Here is an 18,990-nt window from a genome sequence, read left to right as displayed (position 1 = left end):
GCCGAGCGGCTCAGTCGAGCTGAACGCATATGCATTGGCTCGGCTGAGCCGTGCTGAAAGCCGAAGCTGGCCGGCCGACAGCCGAATTGGCCGGCCGACAGCCTGCTTCTGACAGCTGGGCGGAGCCATCCGTGATCTTACGGCTGGCTCCGGCCACTTGCAGATAGATCAGCATTGTTGGTTACCTGCTAACCAGGGAAACTGATCTCCAAACAGCTAACTCTCCCTGGCGCCCCGGGAGTCTCCTGCTCCCGGCCGCCAAGGAGAGAAACACTGCTGTGTCTTTTTTTTCTTTATTCTGACACGAGCGATGTCAGAATAGAAAAAAATTTAAAATTCCCATTGAAAAGAAATTTGCAATAGCCAATATTAAACTGGCATTGTACCCGCCCTCTGCTGCAGTTCCCCATCAGGTCCATCAGCAGAGGGCGGGTATAATGCTAGTTTACTATTGGAGCATGCAAATTGAAATAGCCAATAGTAATGTACCAATGCTTTTCAATGAGAAAATGTCTCGGCTGCCTATGGCAGCTTAGTGAATAGACCCCATAGTGTTTACCTTTGACATGCTGTTCTATAATTTTCTTTCTGATCTCCATAAACAACTCTCTCCTTTGTTTTTTATGGTATATATTCAGTGTGGAGCATATGATGATACTTTCTCCATTTAAATTGTCTGACTGTTTACAAGACTGAAGACATACATAATGCGAATTACAGAAAACAGTTAGTTTGAATTATTACTATGGTTCAAATATTTAAAACATTTTCTACACTTACCAAAAAATCTGTCCAGGCCATTTCAGAATTTATTTGCAGAAAAAAGCAATATTGTATCACTTTCCACACCATTTGCTTTACTCTATGACATACCAAAGGCATGCAGGAATACAATACACTTTTCCAAAGGAATTAAGCATTGTTTTAACGAGCTGTAAGGTACCAACAAATGTGTCCACGTCTGTATGTATAAAATTAATTAATGCATACCTGAATAACTCCCGTGCAAGAGTCTAAAAATATACATCCTTTTGGTTCCTTAGATATTTTTTCATCTTTGTAAAAATTCATAATATAAGAGTTATCTGACAGCTGAGTCAGCTGAAAGAAACGTTTTTTGAAGGACTGAAAGAATGAGAGAAATGAATGATTACTGTTGGCTTAGTAAAAGATGTTTCAAACAGACTTACAAACTCAGAATAATCACATGACCACACAGGCAATCCAGATAATATACAACTGTGTTCAAACTGAGGAGGATGTCAGCTCTACTTCTACAAAGACATAGTAATGTTGTCTACTTACTCGTACAGTAATGCTATTGTTCACAGTGCTATTAAAATTCCCTTTATACAGCCAGCCCGATTTAAAAACTCCTGATCCTCCTCCTCCGCCACCACCTCCTTTAGAAGACGAGAGAGACGTTGTATCCTGAATAAAATAACAACAGAATGCATTTTTCATGGAACTCTGAAACAATGCATACTCGCACTACATTGGTCTGTCAGAGACTAATGAAGTAAGTTCATTGTTCAAACAAGCATTTAGAATATGATTCTGTGTTTTCAGTTATGCGTAAAGAAAATCCACGTGGCTTACTTCATCCTTGTCGGCTTCTTCATGGTCAATTTCAAATGAATGAGAGGGAAGCTTTTCGCTCTTGGGGTCATTTCTGTGCAGATAGAGGGGGAAAATATCTTACCAGTATTATTGGAGCAGTTGTCATTATATTTAGTTTTACTCTACAATAGCTTTGCACTATAACATAATTTCATCTTGCTGGACTTATTTAGAAAAGTGCAACACTGATTTGCTATCACTAGTTCATAGCTACCACTTCATGTATCACTTGCCCCTTCCTTTTAGATTGTAAGCCCTATTGTGAATGTAATGCCTTCCTTATATAGTAAAGCGCTGCACAAACTGTTGGCGCTATATAAATCCTATATACGGTGATAATAATAATAATAATAATGATAATAATAATAATAGTTCCCTGATTTTTCTTCTGTATCCCAATTTATAAAGTAGAGTGGTGAAAATTTGCATAGTTTTTTCCATGTTTTCTAATTCACCAAAACATAAAGATGAAATTTAGAGCAGTGCAATTACTTTTAGATAGATTTTGACAATTTGTAAAGATGTTTGGGTTTTTCTTTCCCTCCTAAACCTGGCCTGATGCCTTGCTTTAAATGGGGAGAAGCTACAAGAGAAACTTTACAAAGGTGGCCTCATTTATCACCCAATATTTGACTTTTAATTTTTAAATTTTTTATTTTTATAGAGTATGGAGAAGGTACTGTATCAGCTGGAGAGGGGTGGCCTATCAAGAGAATCTATCACATGTCTTTGCACAGACGCAGAATTCCAATAGCATTAAAAATCAACTATACCCAAAACTTATATTTCAGTTTTTGGTAGACTTAAAAAGATTGAATTAGCATTAATAATTAATATTTTTACAAAAGAAACAGTTGCAAATAGGCTGGGGCATTATATCAGATACAATATATCTTTTTAGGCTGCTGGTTCCCTTGCCATATGCTCCCCTGCGGCCGCACCTGGTTCCTGTGTTGGGGGAAGGGTCTCCGTTATACTGGGTGAACACTGGTTACTGTAGACGCCATGGATTGAGTACAAAATACATCGGATGGATAGTACATTTTTATATGAAGTCTGTATATATGAATTTGGTAATTATAATATGTTTCTTACATTTTATGTACATACAGTTTCATACCTCCTATCCTTTGATGAAGCACTCTGTGAAATGCATTGGAATGATAAACATGCCACTACAAGCTTATTTAAGGCATTATGAATGAAATTGAACTGTTTTTATGCCTTTATGTAACCTTTCTATATAACTGACTTGAAATTGTGGCTATCGGAGGTACTGTAGAAGATGGTGCAGGATATATTTTAACTATATATGTATACTTTGTAATGTGTAAGACAATAAACCAATGTTTTTAGAATTGTATTACCTGTGCTAGAGTGCAAAAAAACCCCAGCCAATGTGCAACTGTTTTTTTTGTAATTGATATTTGGGGTGCAGCACTCAGGCCACTTAAGTACTTTAGTAATCCCAGGAGTTACAAATATATATCAATAATGGGATTTCCCCCAACCATTTGTATCTCTGTCCACTCTTGCAAAGTCATTACAAAGATGTGTCTCTCTCAAAATTGGATCCTCCAGTTATTATGTATTCTTTGTTATGGAGAATCTACCGGAGAAGACTGACATCATTCACTGTAATGCAGTATTCAGAAAGAACTGGAAATTTTGGGGGCAGATATCAGACTATGCAAGTCCCTGAGAGTTATAAGAAGGCGACATGAGATTTACCTTTTCAGCAACAATGCAAACTGAAATATCATTTTGGATGGAGGTGGTCTTTAACCACCACGCACATTTTGTTAAGAGTAGCTATAAATACACATAAGATATATATATTAGCTAAATATAGGCCTATAGGACACTCTTACAGATGCAACTGTCGAGCGTCTCCTGAGTACTGTTCATACTTGTAATTCACCACGTGCCAGTGGGAATTATAATATCTACAGGCCTAGAGAAAAAAAGAAAAACACATAATATAGTTAGAATAAATACAGCCATGACACCAAAACTATTCAATAATTCTTTTTTTTCTGCTAAGGCCAACTGTGGCTAATAAGAAAAAAATACAACAAAGTACAGACAGGTGATGTAATAGGAGAAAAAAGGGTTGAGCAAATGGAATAGCTGGAACATCCAGCCAGGAGTGAAGGAAGCCAATGCTCAGCAGAGAAGGACGAGAAGAATAAGTGGAAGGACAAGGCCATGGTCTCTAAATCTTAAAGAAGTATTAAACTCTTAAACGTTTTTCAATAATTAATCTCAATCAAACAACTATACATTTGCCCAGACACTTACAGTCATCATGTCAGCCTAGCTTTCCTAAACTTCCTGCCAAGTATAAGAGAGTGCTGTCTCCAGCAACTATCCATTTACTTGCTTGGAGCAGGGAGGAGAAAGGAAGGAGAAGAGAGAAGCGGGGAGCAGGAGAATGGCTTGCCTTGCTGTGCCTATGAGTTTGTAGAGACACACACAGCTAACTAGCACACACAAGAGTAGCTCCATAGGAAGGGAAAGGATCTACACTTAAACAGGATATCATGGCAAGTGCTCAGAAGACCAACTGATTCTGCATGACACTAAAACTTTTAAACATCAAGAAGCAACATCCATTGTAAGTGATTTCATCAGCATTTAAAATAGCTTAAAAGCATTTTGACTTCGCGCGGGGGGGGGCTCCAAAATTCACGCCATACAACCGATCAGCGGCTATAGAGCCGCTGATAGGTTGTATGTGAAACAGCCGTTAACGGCTGTAGTAACAAGCGGGTCTTTCCTGCCCTTTCCTTCCTGCACGACGGCAACCCGCAGATAGGAGTCAGCCGTCCGTCCGTTTTTTTCTTAACGGGCGGATGGCAAGAGGTTAAGTTCTCAAGATTTTTCCTTTCTAGACAACCAAGTGTTTGAAGAGGCTGACTCTGCAATCACTGAGATTATTGCTAATATTTTTATATCCCTTATTCTTTAAATATATTGTATATGTATTTTGTTATGGTGACAAGAAGCAAAACTACTCTCTGTCTATAAAATGCTTTGGAAACATGACGTATTGGAATTTCCATATGCTCAATAACTTGTATTCTCTCACCAGTTATTTTTAAATGCTCTGTTTACACACAAGATCAAAATATTGCATCAATATCCATATATCCAATTCAAAATGACTAAATTAAGATGTTAGTAATTCAATCAAAGTTTATTGATTAATGCCTATCTACAAGAACAATCAATGCGTATCCCCATATTTTTAACTCCTGAGAAAAAGCATTTTCCTAAATACACATAGCTGCCCACCAAACGCCAAATTCAAATAGAACTTTGATGAGTCTCCAGGGCTTGATCACACCAAATGCAGACCAGATCTGCATGAGTTTCTGCACACACAGTGCAGTGGGTTGTGCTGCGTTTTTGCTGCGTTCTTGATGCGTTCCGGGGCGTTTTTTTTAGTTTAAAATGGGCTTTCAGTGTGTTTTTCAGACGTAAGATCACGGCTGGCTCCGCCCAGCTGTCAGAAGCAGGCTGTCGGCCGGCAAATGGCCGGCCGCCCGGCCAGCTTCGGCTTTCAGCACGGCTCAGCCGAGCCGATGCATATGCGTTCGGCTGGACTGAGCCGCTCGGCCAGGTTCGGGAGCTGTAGGGCTATAGTGGATAGCCTGTACAGCACCCCTTCGGTTCTACTGAACCGAACGGGTCCTAGGGCCGAAGCTAGCCGAAGGATCGGCCGAAGCTACGGCTAGATCCTTCGGCAGCTTTGTGAATAGACCACTTAGTTTCAATCATCAAAACATTTTTCAGGTGAATCAAAACAAATTAGGTCAGGTAAACTACCAGTGGCCAGAGTGAGACACTCCAACAGGAAAATGATCTGCAAAACTTGCAAAAAAGTTGAAAATTGCGACAAATTATCTATAATGGTCATAGTTTATAAGAAGTTTATTTGGTGGCCTACTGCTTGGGGCACTAATGCACCTACTCACATTCATGAGACATGTTGCAAATAGGGATTTTCCCATTTCTGATGCACATGTTGCATCCCACAGGAACATTATTATTATTATACAGGATGTATACAGTATAGCGCCAATAGTTTGCACAGCGCTTAACATGCATTAGAATCATTGTTTATTTGCCAAACTAGTATAAATGTTGCAATCTGCGCTATTTTAATGTTGCACCACTGATAGTTGATCAGGCCCAATGGGTGCTAAGTCTTACAGTTTGTATTCTTTAGAAGACAGCCACATCCTAAATAGAAAAGCCTTATAATTGCCGGCATGCTGTAGAAAAAAACCCTTGCTCTTTGTGAGGTCTTCCTGCAGAGGTCCGACACACACTCTACTGAGTCCGAGATCTTCAATCAGCAGGGAGCATGAGCTTTGCAAAAGGACAACTGAGTCCTTATAAAGCACAAGGGTTCTTCTATGTAATGTGCTGGCAGAGGACAGGTGTTAAAAATCTAACTGCTTCCTGTAGAAAACAAACTGCAATACTTTGTACACCTTTTTTTAATGCACCTGGGATGTACTTAACTGATTGAAGTTCAATTGGGCTTTATAGTACCAATCTGAGCATGTAGGTAGCTTTTCTACTTGCATACTGACAATGGAAAACCTTACAGTTTCCAAAAGTTTTTTTTAACATTTTTATTACAGACCATATCACTCATTCCTATGTCAGAAACACTAATCTAATCATAGCATGGCTGACAGCATCAGCACTGAGAACAAGATAACCATTAATGCAATTCCAAGTAACAGCATGGATATTGTTATGGTCAAACAGCATTAGATAATGCTTTAAAAAGCATCTTTCCACAAGAACAGGTGAAGCAGATCTTTGTCTGCACTGGCTATGCAGCTTAATTTAATAACATTGATTTTGTAATCTTCTGCTAAATGAAATTGAGGACATTTTAGGCAGATTGCTTTTATCCAATATAAATGTGTGGCAATATTCATGTTGTTGATGTACACACATTTATATGGCTTGCCCACAATAACAAGCCACAGCTCTTTTCTCAGTCTAGTCTTACCACATTTAGTCCTGCCCTATTTATTGAATGTTCAGTAAAGCAGGGAGAGTTATGAAAGCCATGATGATGTCCACAGTGCAATAACGCATAGAAGTCAATCTGATTTTACTTTTTTTGTGGCCAGTTCACTAAATGAGGAATATTTAGTGGCTGTCAGGGTTACTGGAGTCTGCTCTGAATACTCACTATATGGGCTAAACTCCTGGCAGATATAAAAGACCCAAACTGTTGCTGTTCTTTATCAATTAATACATTATTACATTTATTTTTTAAATACTCCAAAGAAAATGCATGCATTTAATTTGGTATTAGCCTCTTGCAATCCACTGCAATGCACTGCAGCAGAACTCACATTGGGAGTGGAAGAATTAACATAAGGAGCCAGTCAGGTATGCTGTAGTGGTCATGTGCTAAGAAGGGGTGTGCTGACAAGAACCAGAACCAAAAACTACAGCTATCCAGCACCTACCGGTCCCTATGGGTGCTGGATAGCTGGGAGTCTACTGTACAATTAAATACTTTGGAAAACTTAAAATTAAATGTACTGTGTGCAAGTTACTTAAAGATAAAACAACAAGCAAAAAGCTAGATACAGTACACAATTGAAATCAAAGTATGTGTGCTAAATTACCTTGCAAAAGATTAGTATTTCTGCTCAATCTTATAATTGAGATGTCACTGGCAGAAGGCACTCTGTACACTGTTAGACCTCTCTACTGTGCTGCACTGTTCCCAAGCATTATTGCTCTCCCTCATTCACTCCCCTGCTGGCCTACACATACATTGTGCTGGGCCTGGACATGCTTATGTCATCTGTACCCTTACCACCCGAGTTGGCACACATGCATCTAATCGGCTCTGGCGTTCAACTTCTGTGCTCAGCATGGTTTGTGATCACACTAATGCCTATTGTGCCAACTAAACCCTGCTTGAGGCCACCTCTTTCAAACAGGCTAGAACATGGCTGACTCTGGGGGTCATACGTACTTGGGCATGCTATGGATTACCAAGTGTGAGCAAACCGTAAGCATTAAAAACTAGTCCAGCATTCACTTAGCACACAAATGGACAGAAAGACAGCACCAGCACACTAAATAAATAATTTCTCTGCTCTCTCCTTCTCTCAAGCAGCTCCCAATCTGAGATGAAAAGCATATGTGCATTGCAGAAGTGCCTAACTGGCATACATACTGCTCCACACAATATCAGTCTGAAAATGGTAATTAGTGATCCAAGTGCTTTAGTCAGCTGTATGAATTTTTAAATGCATAACTGAATAAAATAAAGGCTTTTTATACCTGCCTGAAAGTCAGCTTTGGGTCAAAATGGATGCACAATAGCAGGAACACATGGATGACATCTAAAAGCTACAGTAAACCAAAGGTATTGGTTCTAGTTAAAAAAGGAAAACATCTGTCCAGTTGCCCACAGATCAAAGTTTAATTTATAACTTTCTTTAGAGAAATGACAGCTGGAAGCTTAGTTACAGGCAACAGGTCTTCTGTGACATCTAACTCTAACATCTGCTATGACATCTCTTTCACTCAGCATTGCCATCTATTGGAGAGCAGATTACATCATGATTAACCTATATGGTAGCCAGGGACCTAAGCCGTGACATGCCTGGTAACCACCGATTCATTTAGTGATTGTAATTAGGGATGGTCCGCCGGTTCGATTCGAACACGAGTTCGAATCGAACATCGGCTGTTCGAGTGTTCGCCGAACTTTATGGGAAGTACTCATTTGGAGCCATGATTGGGCCAAGTCATGATGACTCTGCCTAATCATGCCTAGCCTATCAGATGCCGGCAAACTACACAATTGGGCGGAGCTGGCATCTGTCAAAATGCCATTATGTGGCGGGAGTAGGCGGGGAGCGAATGGAACGGCGGCCGGCATTTAAAAAAAAAATTATTTCTATTTATTTGTTATTGTTTTATTTTGTCATCGTCATGGACAATGCTGTACGCCGTGATTGACCATGGATTACGTCGGTGGATCAATTTTTTATTTTTTTTAAATAAAAGACTTGTCAAAAACATGTCTTTTGGTTTTTTTTTCATTTAAAGGATTTTATCAAAACTCTGGACTTTTTAATAACTATTTGATTTAACCCTTTGGTGAATCGGTAGGGGTACAAGGGAGGGGGGCGGCATCTGGGTGCCCCCTTAATTAAGCCCCCTTGCCCACAGAACCCCACAACCATCGGGTCAGGGTTGTGGGGACGAGGTCCTTGTCCCCATCGGCACGAGGACACCCTCCCAGTGCCGAGGGCATGTGGCCTGGTGTGGAAGGGAGGGGACTCGCTCGTCCCCCCCCTTTCCAGCCCTGCTTTCAGGCCTATGCTCGGATCAAGGGTCTGGTATGGAATTTTAGGGGGGGACCCCACGTTTCCCCCCCCCCCATTTTTGGGTGTAGGGTTCCTCCTTAAAAATTCCTACCAGACCATAAGGGCCTGGTATGACTTTGAGAGGGAACCCCAAACACATTTTTTACCTGGGGTCCCTCCTAAATATTCCTACCAGACCTTAAGGGTCTGGTATGACTTTTAGGAGGAACCCTACGCTTTTTTTTTTTAAATGGTCCCTCCTAACATTCCTACCAGACCTAAAGAGTCTGGTATTGTTTGGGAGGGGGAACTGCACATTTTTAGAAATGTCAGTTTTGCTGCAGCTGGTTCTATACATCCTACAGATCTGCCACTTTACAGGCAGGTTAATGGGGGCCCCCCCAGGCACGATATTTGAAGGCATTTTTCATTTGTATTCTTGCCCTTTAAGTCATGTTAAAATCACTGCTCCTTTAAAAACGTTTTTTTTTTTTTTCCATTGATTACTGTCCACCCAGGGCAGTACCCGGACCCCCATACACCTTTTATGGCCAATAACTTGCATATAAGCCCTCTTAAAGGGGACAATCATTTTAGAAAGTTCGACCCCCATTGGCTTGCATTAGGTTCGAGTTTGTATTCAAACTTTTCGGCCGTTCGGGTGTTCGAATACGAACCGAACACAGGAGTCCATCACCAATTGTAATATGTTTTGAATAAATTATTGTTTTTTATTCAGCATTGTGTATCTGTAGGTACCTAAAAATCCAGTTTTTGTGTCAACACAAAATAATTCTCTTTATGTTTATAATGTGGGATATGGTGACCTTGAAGGTTGCAGTACCCACTCATAGTTCTATTTATTTTGACACCCATATCATTCCTGACATCCAACATTCTATTAAATAAATTGGAATATTATTTCAGATGTATTGAAGACAGCTACCTGTATCCCTCAAAACACGTTGACACATCTTGATTAACACAAATAGAGCCTATTCTGGACTTTTACCAGTGGAGTGGCACCTTTATCTTCTAATTTCTTTCCACAATTCCACAGGGACCACCATAAAGGGTCCCTGGAGCTAAAAGAGCTGCTTACAAATCTCCACATGCCACTTATTACTAACCACAAGACAACAAGCAGTCCAGTGCTCCTCAATTTCTCCACTAAGTATCCAAATTCTGGACACTCATCAGCACCCACTCATCAGGTGCTTGACAGGATCTCATTTACTTTCCTCAAAAAGGTCCACCTTCTAAAAAATGTCAACTGAGCACTACGAACTCCAGAGGCATCATAGTTGCCAATTTATACTGTTTGACCTGTAGCTCCACCTTTAATTCTAGAGTCTATTTATTCAGCATTAAGCAGAAACTATTAACGCTTCCTTACACTTTCATATTTATTAAGGATTCTTAGTCAATGATTGGCTTTCTGGACCATAGCTAATATGACTCTCCAAGTCACAGCTACTGCGGCATCTCTAGCTCATATCTGCTGGAACATATCTTGCTTACGGCATCATTCACACACAACGCAAGCACGTGCACTATATGCAATCCCAGAATGCATCACTCGCAATGGAATTTTTAATGTGCTGTACGCATGTTCGAGGCGTATGTGCGCGTAAACACGCAGAAATACGCTGCCGGGACTCATCTCTGTTCCATTCTGTTTTTGCGCATATATACGCTATGCATATATACGGCTCCATACGTGGCTGTGTGTATGGAGCCATTTATTTGCATATGTTGCATATGGTACAATACGCACGTACGCACTAGAGCTGCAGCTAACGATTATTTTCAAAATCGATTAGTTAGCCGATTATTAAGTTCGATTAATCGGTTAATCGGATAAACTATAAAATAAAGTTTAAAAAATGGCTCCAGTGATAGGACTACTAGTTTGTATTGAGGTTGTAGTCCATCACAGGAGCAAGCTTGGAGCGGTGGAAGTAAAAAAGATAGTGTGGTGTGCAATATAGTGAAATGGAAAGTGTAAAATTATACAGCAATACATGCAGAATGGCAACGGCTATAGAGGAATACAACAAATCCCAGCAATAGTACATAATAGTTGGTGGTATTCTGCATTGCGCTGTATAATGTATTATTGCTGGGACTTGTAGTCCTCTATACAGCGCAATGCAGAATATCACCAGCTATAGAGGAGTACAACAAATCCCAGCAATACATTATACATACAGCGTACAATGTATTGCTGGGATTTGTATTCCTCTATAGCTGATGGTACAGGTTCATGCTCTGTATAATATACAGTACAGCAGAATGTACCATCAGCTATAGAGGACGACAAATCCCAGCAATACATTTATAGAGCACCATGTGGGGGGGGGGGTGTAGGCTTACCTGAGCAGTCTTCCAGCAACGTGCTTCTGCGATCGGACCTGTCTATCAGCAGCTGTCATCCCCCCACACCTGCTCCTCCTTACTACTTCTCCCCGCGTCCCTGTGCCGATCATGGATGTGGATGGGCAGGAAATGTGAGGCGGGGAGGAGGTGCGGCGTGTGGAGCGTGGATGCGAGCGGGTCTGGCAGTGGCGAGCGTGAGGTGGGGAGAAGGTGCAGCGCACAGCGTGTGGAGCTGTAAACAGGGCCAGCTGATCGGAAGCCGATTAATCGATTATTGGAAAAGTTGACAACTTTTTCAATAATCGATTATAATCGATTATGTCGATTCGTTGTTGCAGCCCTAGTACGCACGTACGCACGGCAGTGTGAATGAGGCCTAAATCTCCTTTACTGTGGCATTTCTAGATCATATCTGCTAGAACGTATCTTGCTTACATTTTGCTTACAACATATCTTGCTTACATCACGCTTTCTTGCTCACATCTGGCATGACATTTCTCACTCACATCAGCTGGGACATCTATAATTTCCTTATACTGGGACACTTGCCTGTATCACCCCCTGACTCACATAATCTGTGGGGTGTATAGCCATTCATTTTATTGACTTAACTTGGGGTCTTTTGCACTTTAGAGGCCACTTGCACTTTAAATTTAACTAAGACCCCATGTGCACCTCTTAAATGCAGCAGACAAAAAGTTTTATAACTACATGGCCACAATGAATTTCCCAGTAGTGTCCAGTTGCTATCCATTGCTGAACTTCATTACCCTGCAACATGTTAGTCCTCCTTACAAGATAGTGTTTCAGTATTTTACAAGGCTCACACCAGTCCTAACATTATCCTACGGCCATCCAATGCAGCCAAACTACTAATAAGACTAGATGATGCAGCGCATCTGTGTTCCAGCTACTGTACCACATCCATCTGTACATGAAATGTAGGGGCCCACATTGACCATACGGAAGCCAGCCACACTTGACCACACATGTATACACTAAAACACTTTGCCTATACTCAACAATACCTCATCAGGTAAACAAATTGAGGTTTAATCTGCGTAGCCAGACTGTGCAGTAGACTGATGTACAGGGACTAAGAGAGTGAAAGTATTCAGTTTTCATAAATTAAAGGTTAAAGTGTCAGTTTGCAAGGCAGTACAGGGTATCCATAGACAAATAATTGTCCATAAACAGTTGTTATTTTAGCAATATTGGCTAACATTCAAATTGTTTATGTGTAAACTCAGACTTCTCATCTCTAATGAAAAAAAACTACAGGCTGGTGTACAATGTATCACCTGATAATTTTTTTCTATAATAAAAGTTGTGCTGGGATGCACACAAGATCATTTGAACCAGAAATTAAAAACACATGCTGGTTGACTGGACACGCCACTGCAGTTCCTTGAAAATAATCCAGTTAATAGACTGTTTAATCTTTAAAACGGTATGAACAACACACGTTACCCAATGCTAATATACTCAGCTTTTACCCCAACCGGAAAACCATTTCACAGACTCACTATTCCTCCTGTTCTTACTCACACAGATACATACTGATGTACAAAAACTCATCACAGTCTTATTTCCCCAGAGTCTATATTATTTACCTCTTTGACCAATAAGTGCTTAGCTTTTTGTTCAGCATCTTCAGGTACTGTAGAATATACTGTTTGAGTCCCCAGTGGTATAGTCTCCACCTGAAAAAAAAAAACACATTATAATTATTGTAATATGTATGTACTATATTTCTATAACATGTATGTTATGTTATAACAGCAACAGGCCACAGCAAATAAGGTTTGGGCTAAATGTCACATAATATACACAAAGCATTTCTGAGAGTTTGCTTAATTATACTGTAAGCCAGACAGATGGATAGAGAGATAGATAGATAGATCTATTATTATATGAGTTACTCAATCACATTGCCACTCTCCGATACCAAACACAGATGCCGGAAGTTCCATTAAGGAAGCCCGGGCGCTGTGTTATACTTCCCTGATTAGCAGGGAAACCATCTCCATGCTCCTTGTCACCAGGTGACATGGGAACATGGAGCCAGCTTTCTGGGCAATCAGGGATCCGGGGGGTGCGTAATGACTTGCCACCTGGCTTCCTGATTGGCCAGGAAGCCGGCTCCATGCTGCCTGGTGACGAGGGAGCATGGAGCCAACTTCTGGGCTAATCATGAAGCCGGGCAGCATGTAATGACTCGCCGCCTGGCTTTCTGATACCGAAAGTTCCGGTATCTCGCCCAAGTGCTCTGTATCGGCACCGATACTAGTATCGGTGCATCGGTGCATCCTCCGATGTCAGTAAATCAGACTGCCAAATTATAAGCAGATTATATACTAATTACATTTTTATTTTTAAAAAAATGTTTTTTGTGACCGACTGAGTGATAAAAAGATGCAAAAATAGTTATACGATTATAGATTCAGATTATTTTAATGGAAGAACTGTTTTGACTGATTGATAAATAGATTTGTACATTCTCCCTCTAGCAATAATCTGTATTGCATGAAATTAGTAAACCTTCCTAATTAACAAATGCAGAGACAGAATATTTGCTCAGAGACAGATCTGATCTATGCAACAAAAAAGAGGTGCACAGGAAGCATAGCCTGCATGGCTGCTTTCATGTAAATATATTACTTCAAACTATTCAAATACACATTTTTACTTCATACATAATATCATACAGAGTGCCGTGATAAAGACTATTAGGGTTATTCACAAAAGGGTGAAGAGTTTGGAGAAGGCAGGAGAAGTGAACAATCTAGGACAACATAGCTGAACTGGAAAGTGATCAGAACTGTAGACTTTTTCCAAATCAGCTATGTTGTCCTAGATTGCTCACTTCTCCTACCTTCTCCAAACTCTTCACCCTTTTGTGAATAACCCTGTATATTCTCCCTTTAAATTCTAGGCATCACTGCTTTTTTTCCTGCTATAGTAGGATGACAGTAAGAACTCCATTTTGTGCCCTTTAAACTGGGGTTATCTAGAATGCAAATCTTGAATTTGCACAGACTTTTGAACTCTGACATGCCTCTACATCACCTCCTGTGTGGTATTATTGAGCATAGAGCAATTCATTGAACACAGTCTCAGTCTAGAGCTTGAAGTTCCCAGCAAAGTCAATATTTGCATAAAAAAATAATGGAACCTTAAAACAAATTATTTGCCATTTGCCACTACCATATGTGGCAATAATTTGTTCCCCAATGCTCAAAGTGATAAGCATGACTAATCCATGTTGGCGGTGAGGGACCTAATAGGGAGCTAATGTGCGTATATCTGGCTCCGCAAGATAAAGGGAAACAAAACCTTCAGGATAGGTTAGAGGATGGTGTGTAGGCTGTGGCTAACACCTTCATCTTCCCTATACTGTATGAGGGGCAAGATGGCAGCAACCAAGTAACTGGATCTTTGGGAAAAGGCTGGGTGTTAGCTTTGTTCACTGATAATGCACTAGTAATTTGTTTGTAAGATGATTCATACTTGCTAGTGGTTTCACTAAACAAAGGGTTCCTTTAAGGAAAAGGTGATCCCCCATTTATACTAAAACTGCAGGCAGTACTCAGAGTTTTCATTTTGTAGCAAGTGGACAAAGTCTAAGCTACTAAAACAAATGTGAAACTCAGTAGTACTATTTAGGCAGTATAATACACTCCTACACAGCTATGTGATAGAACCACACAACCCAACAGTAAAAACTATTGAAATGTGAAAACAGCAAACTTCCAAAACCTAGAGCTCAAAGTACCCATCTGATATTGCCCTAAATACAGTATAATCTAGCTAGGTCACATGTGAAAGCTGACTCTGGTGGTGTGAGTTACAGTTTCTGCAGGTGTGATTTGTTATGGGAATCCCCAAAGATTTTACTCACTTACACGTCACCTCTTCTTATAACTATTCACATATGATAAAACAGTTTGGGAAAGAACAGGCACACATTAGCAAGTTAAATGTAATTTGCAGCAAATCACATTCTCAATATCTTCATAATAGATTCAACAAGAAGTTTATTTATACAAAATGTTAAACATTAATATACTGTTAGTATCAAAAGATTTCTTATAAGCATTGTCTGGAAATAGATATGTACTGTTAATAAATCAAGACCCTCCACCATGAAGGATTCCATAAGGTACAAAATACCTTGTGGCTATAAAAGACTACAGTATATTGTACCTACAGAGTGGGTTATGTTAAAGTGACACTAAACTCAGGAGTTAAATCTTAAAAATACATTCAAGTACCCAATTAACAAAAATTTATCTTATTTGTGTCTCACTCAGCTGTAGATCTTCAAATCATCTCTGAATTGGTACTGACACTGTTTGTACAATATTTTCTTAAGAGCCCTTAAAGGAGAACTATGGGGTCAGTGTTTTTCCCTATAGTTCTCCTTAGGGTAACGGGAGGACACAAACTAGCGTCCTCCCGTTACCCTAAGCTCAGTATACCGCGAGCTACCGCTCGCGGTATAATGAGACGCCGCATCCGGAGCGGATCCCGACGTAGATGACGGGATCCGCCAAGCTGCGTGAGTGACAGCTGGCTCTGCCTATCTAGAGGCAGAGCCAGCTGTACCCGTCCCCTCCCCAGTCCGTTCCACCAGTCAGTGCTGGCAGATCGGAGCGGGGAGAGGGGAATCCAGCCCTCCCCCTGTCATGGCAGAAAGCCGTGACAGGATCGAGAGGTGAGCGAACCTGGTATGTGTTCGCTCACCTCCCAATCTACTGAGCCAACCTGTGACAGTCTCATTGTCACAGGTCGGCTAGAACTATGAGGTGAGTGGAAATCACTCATCGCATAGTTCTCCTTTAAGCACAGAGTTCAAGCAAAAAGTATATTGTTTTTCAATAGGGAACATAAGCATAGCTATACAGCACCACTCAGACGTGGATAGGGAGTTTCAACAGTATCAGCCAATCTGGGCTCTCTTGCTTCATACAATTCTGTCAGTCAACAGTATGAGCAGAATCACTAGGATGGAAAGTATGAATATCGCATTATGTGCTAATACGTCTTCATTATCATTATCATTACCAAGCTTGGTTGGTTACCAAGCTCTATTTCTTAACTGCAGTCCCAAGTGAGAGCAGGCAACGTTGAATCCTCCATGGTACAGAGTCAGAGCCAACCCGAGTCAATGCAAGCAGTGTACCTGGATTTGGCTTGGTATCAAACCTCTTGCAGTCTATTGTACAGGAGAGCTCAGATTAAGGGAGGAAGGAGCAGCAAAAAGAGTCAGTCAGTTGTACTGCGATACAAGGAGCATGCTCATACAATGAAAGAACAGAGTGTGAAAGAGATGAGCTCATCAGTGTGGTTCTTCTCATTTTCCTGTCCAATTACAGGTTGAAGGAAGAGTCCTGTAAGTGAAAGGGAAACTGCAGCAGGGAAAGATCAGCTCCCCTCTACTGCCAGAAAGTGCTGCACTGTTTGGAAGACCTGTGTATAGCTTAGGACAAGATGGACAAAATAGCTCACTTAAGCCTCATTCACATGGGGTGTGTTGCCCCATACAGCAAGAAGGCCCCAAAAAAGGGCCATAAAAGCAACACCTGTTTACATGTTTCAGCCCTGCTGGACCTCAACAATCAAAACATTTTCACACATCACTGATCTAACTACAGTAAACTGACAACTGGCCAATACTATTTTTACATAGTTACATAGTTACATAGTATTTGAGGTTGAATAAAGACATTAGTCCATCAAGTCCAACCTATTAGGATCTCATTCTAGGAGTACCCGTACCCCTGTATATTACGGTCCCTTAAGAAATCGTCTGAGTGTATACTGAGGAGAAAAAAGCGTTCAGCGCCTCGGCCCTCTCCTTGTCGTTTGTGACTAGCTTCCCGCTTCCATCCTTTATTGGGCCTATCTGCTCCTTTCTCACCTTTTTACTGTTAATATATTGGTAAAATGTTTTGGGGTTCTTTTTACTATCTGCGGCGATATGCTTTTCGCACTCAGTTTTAGCTGCCCGGATTTCTAGTTTGCATTTTTTGTTACATTCTTTGTAGTTAAGGAACGCCAATGCCGTCCCTTCCGTCTTATATTTTATAAATGTCGCTCTCTTGTCCTTGACGTGTTGTTTTACAGTTTTATTAAACCATATTGGTTTAGTCTTTGATCTTTTATTTTTGCTCCCTAAAGGTATACACTTTGAAGTAGCAGTATGTACTGTGTTTTTAAAACAATCCCACATCTGGTCTGTGTTTAGGTTTTGAAATAAGTTTTCCCATTTTATTTCCCCCACTAGGTTGCGCAGCTTCTCAAAGTTGGCCCTTCTTAAATCAGTCCTGTGTTTTCAAACTTAACACATCCCAATAGTAAAGTCAGTTTACTCCTTCAGTTTTCTGACTGTACTTTCTAAATTTTTTTTAATGCTAAGGTCAAAATGTTCTGGCTCCAATGATACCAATGTAAAGGACAAGGATTGATTTTTATATATTATTGCAACAAGAACAGATGCTTAAAAATAATGAGTTTAAACCCATTATACTATCAGTGCGGTCTTGATTATATCATCAAGCAGGAGCCTAGTCTTTCTCCAATCCTCAACATCACTCTTAATTTCCTCTGGATATTAGCTGTGTCTATTACACATTACTCACAGTGGTGGTCTCAATATTACATTTTGCTCAAGAGCCCAGATACCCCGATACTTCCCTCATTAACTACCTTACACTGTTTTCAAACTGCGGCCGACTGGTTCAATGTCAGATCATGAAGGCAGTGGGTTCCTTTGTAGAGATTAGACATGAGCCTTCTATTCCTTAATTTTAAACTGGTTAATGGGCAAAAAAATGAGTACTTAGGCAAATTTCCTTTTTTTTTACGTATATGCTCTTCAGAACATTGTGTAGAACTCTCTTTTCAAGTGATCTACTCTTTGTCAAGTCAGCAGCAAAAACATGCTATACATGGGTGCATTCAACAATTAAAGGGTATCTATGGTCAAATACTAAGAATAAATATGTATTTCTAGATTGAATTTCTATACGTTCCATCCCACTCTTAATAATCATATCGATCTAGAAGTTTGTAAACTTACTTATTGAAGATACCCTTAGGATGTACTTCCTCAATGCACTGACACAATTTCACTCAGCCCTGAGAACGTGCACTTCTTTGTGTCACCACTCTAACAAAAGTGACACTAAACTATAAAACTAATAAAATCTTAAAAATGCATTCAAGTACCTTACCTATTTTGAAAAAAAGTATCTTATTTGTGTTTCACACAGCTGTAGATCCTCAAATCATCTCTGAATTGGTGCTGACACTGTCCTTCCTTCTGGAGGGTGGCTACTTTTGTCCCCCATGATCCGTGTGTGTGTTGTAAAGTAGCCACTGCTCCAAGCTCATTCCTGTGATGGACTACAATTTCACAATGAGTTTACTAATTTGTATTGAGATTGTAGTTCATCACAGGAGTATATAACAATTGAAATACCAATTGGAGGAGAGGAGAGATTTATGGGGAAAGGCTGAAATTGGGAACCTGTTATAAGCGCTATCTGACCAATATTTACTGGTCCATCAAATCTGGTGACTGAGGGCAGTACATAGAGAAGCCCAGAGTTTCTTTTCT

The 18,990-nt window shown here is 40.3% G+C and overlaps 1 protein-coding gene across 1 annotated transcript in view; it reads right to left on the bottom strand.

Annotated features, from left to right (window-relative positions):
- Positions 1-18,990, bottom strand: part of DOCK10 (dedicator of cytokinesis 10) — a 203,496-nt gene that overhangs the window by 107,561 nt on the left and 76,945 nt on the right. Inside the window, exons 3-7 of the mRNA XM_018555626.1 lie at positions 12,980-13,069; positions 3,492-3,574; positions 1,600-1,672; positions 1,306-1,431; positions 991-1,125 (exon numbers count right to left, since the gene is read on the bottom strand). Of these exons, the coding sequence (XP_018411128.1) occupies positions 991-1,125; positions 1,306-1,431; positions 1,600-1,672; positions 3,492-3,574; positions 12,980-13,069 (507 nt within the window). The remainder of the gene's footprint in view (positions 1-990; positions 1,126-1,305; positions 1,432-1,599; positions 1,673-3,491; positions 3,575-12,979; positions 13,070-18,990) is intronic.

This window comes from Nanorana parkeri, unplaced genomic scaffold (genome assembly GCF_000935625.1).
Source record: "Nanorana parkeri isolate BGI_ZX_2015 unplaced genomic scaffold, ASM93562v1 scaffold205, whole genome shotgun sequence".
Classification (NCBI taxonomy): domain Eukaryota; kingdom Metazoa; phylum Chordata; class Amphibia; order Anura; family Dicroglossidae; genus Nanorana; species Nanorana parkeri.
Note: the sequence above shows the minus strand (reverse complement) of the source record. Positions and strands in the feature narration are given on the sequence as shown.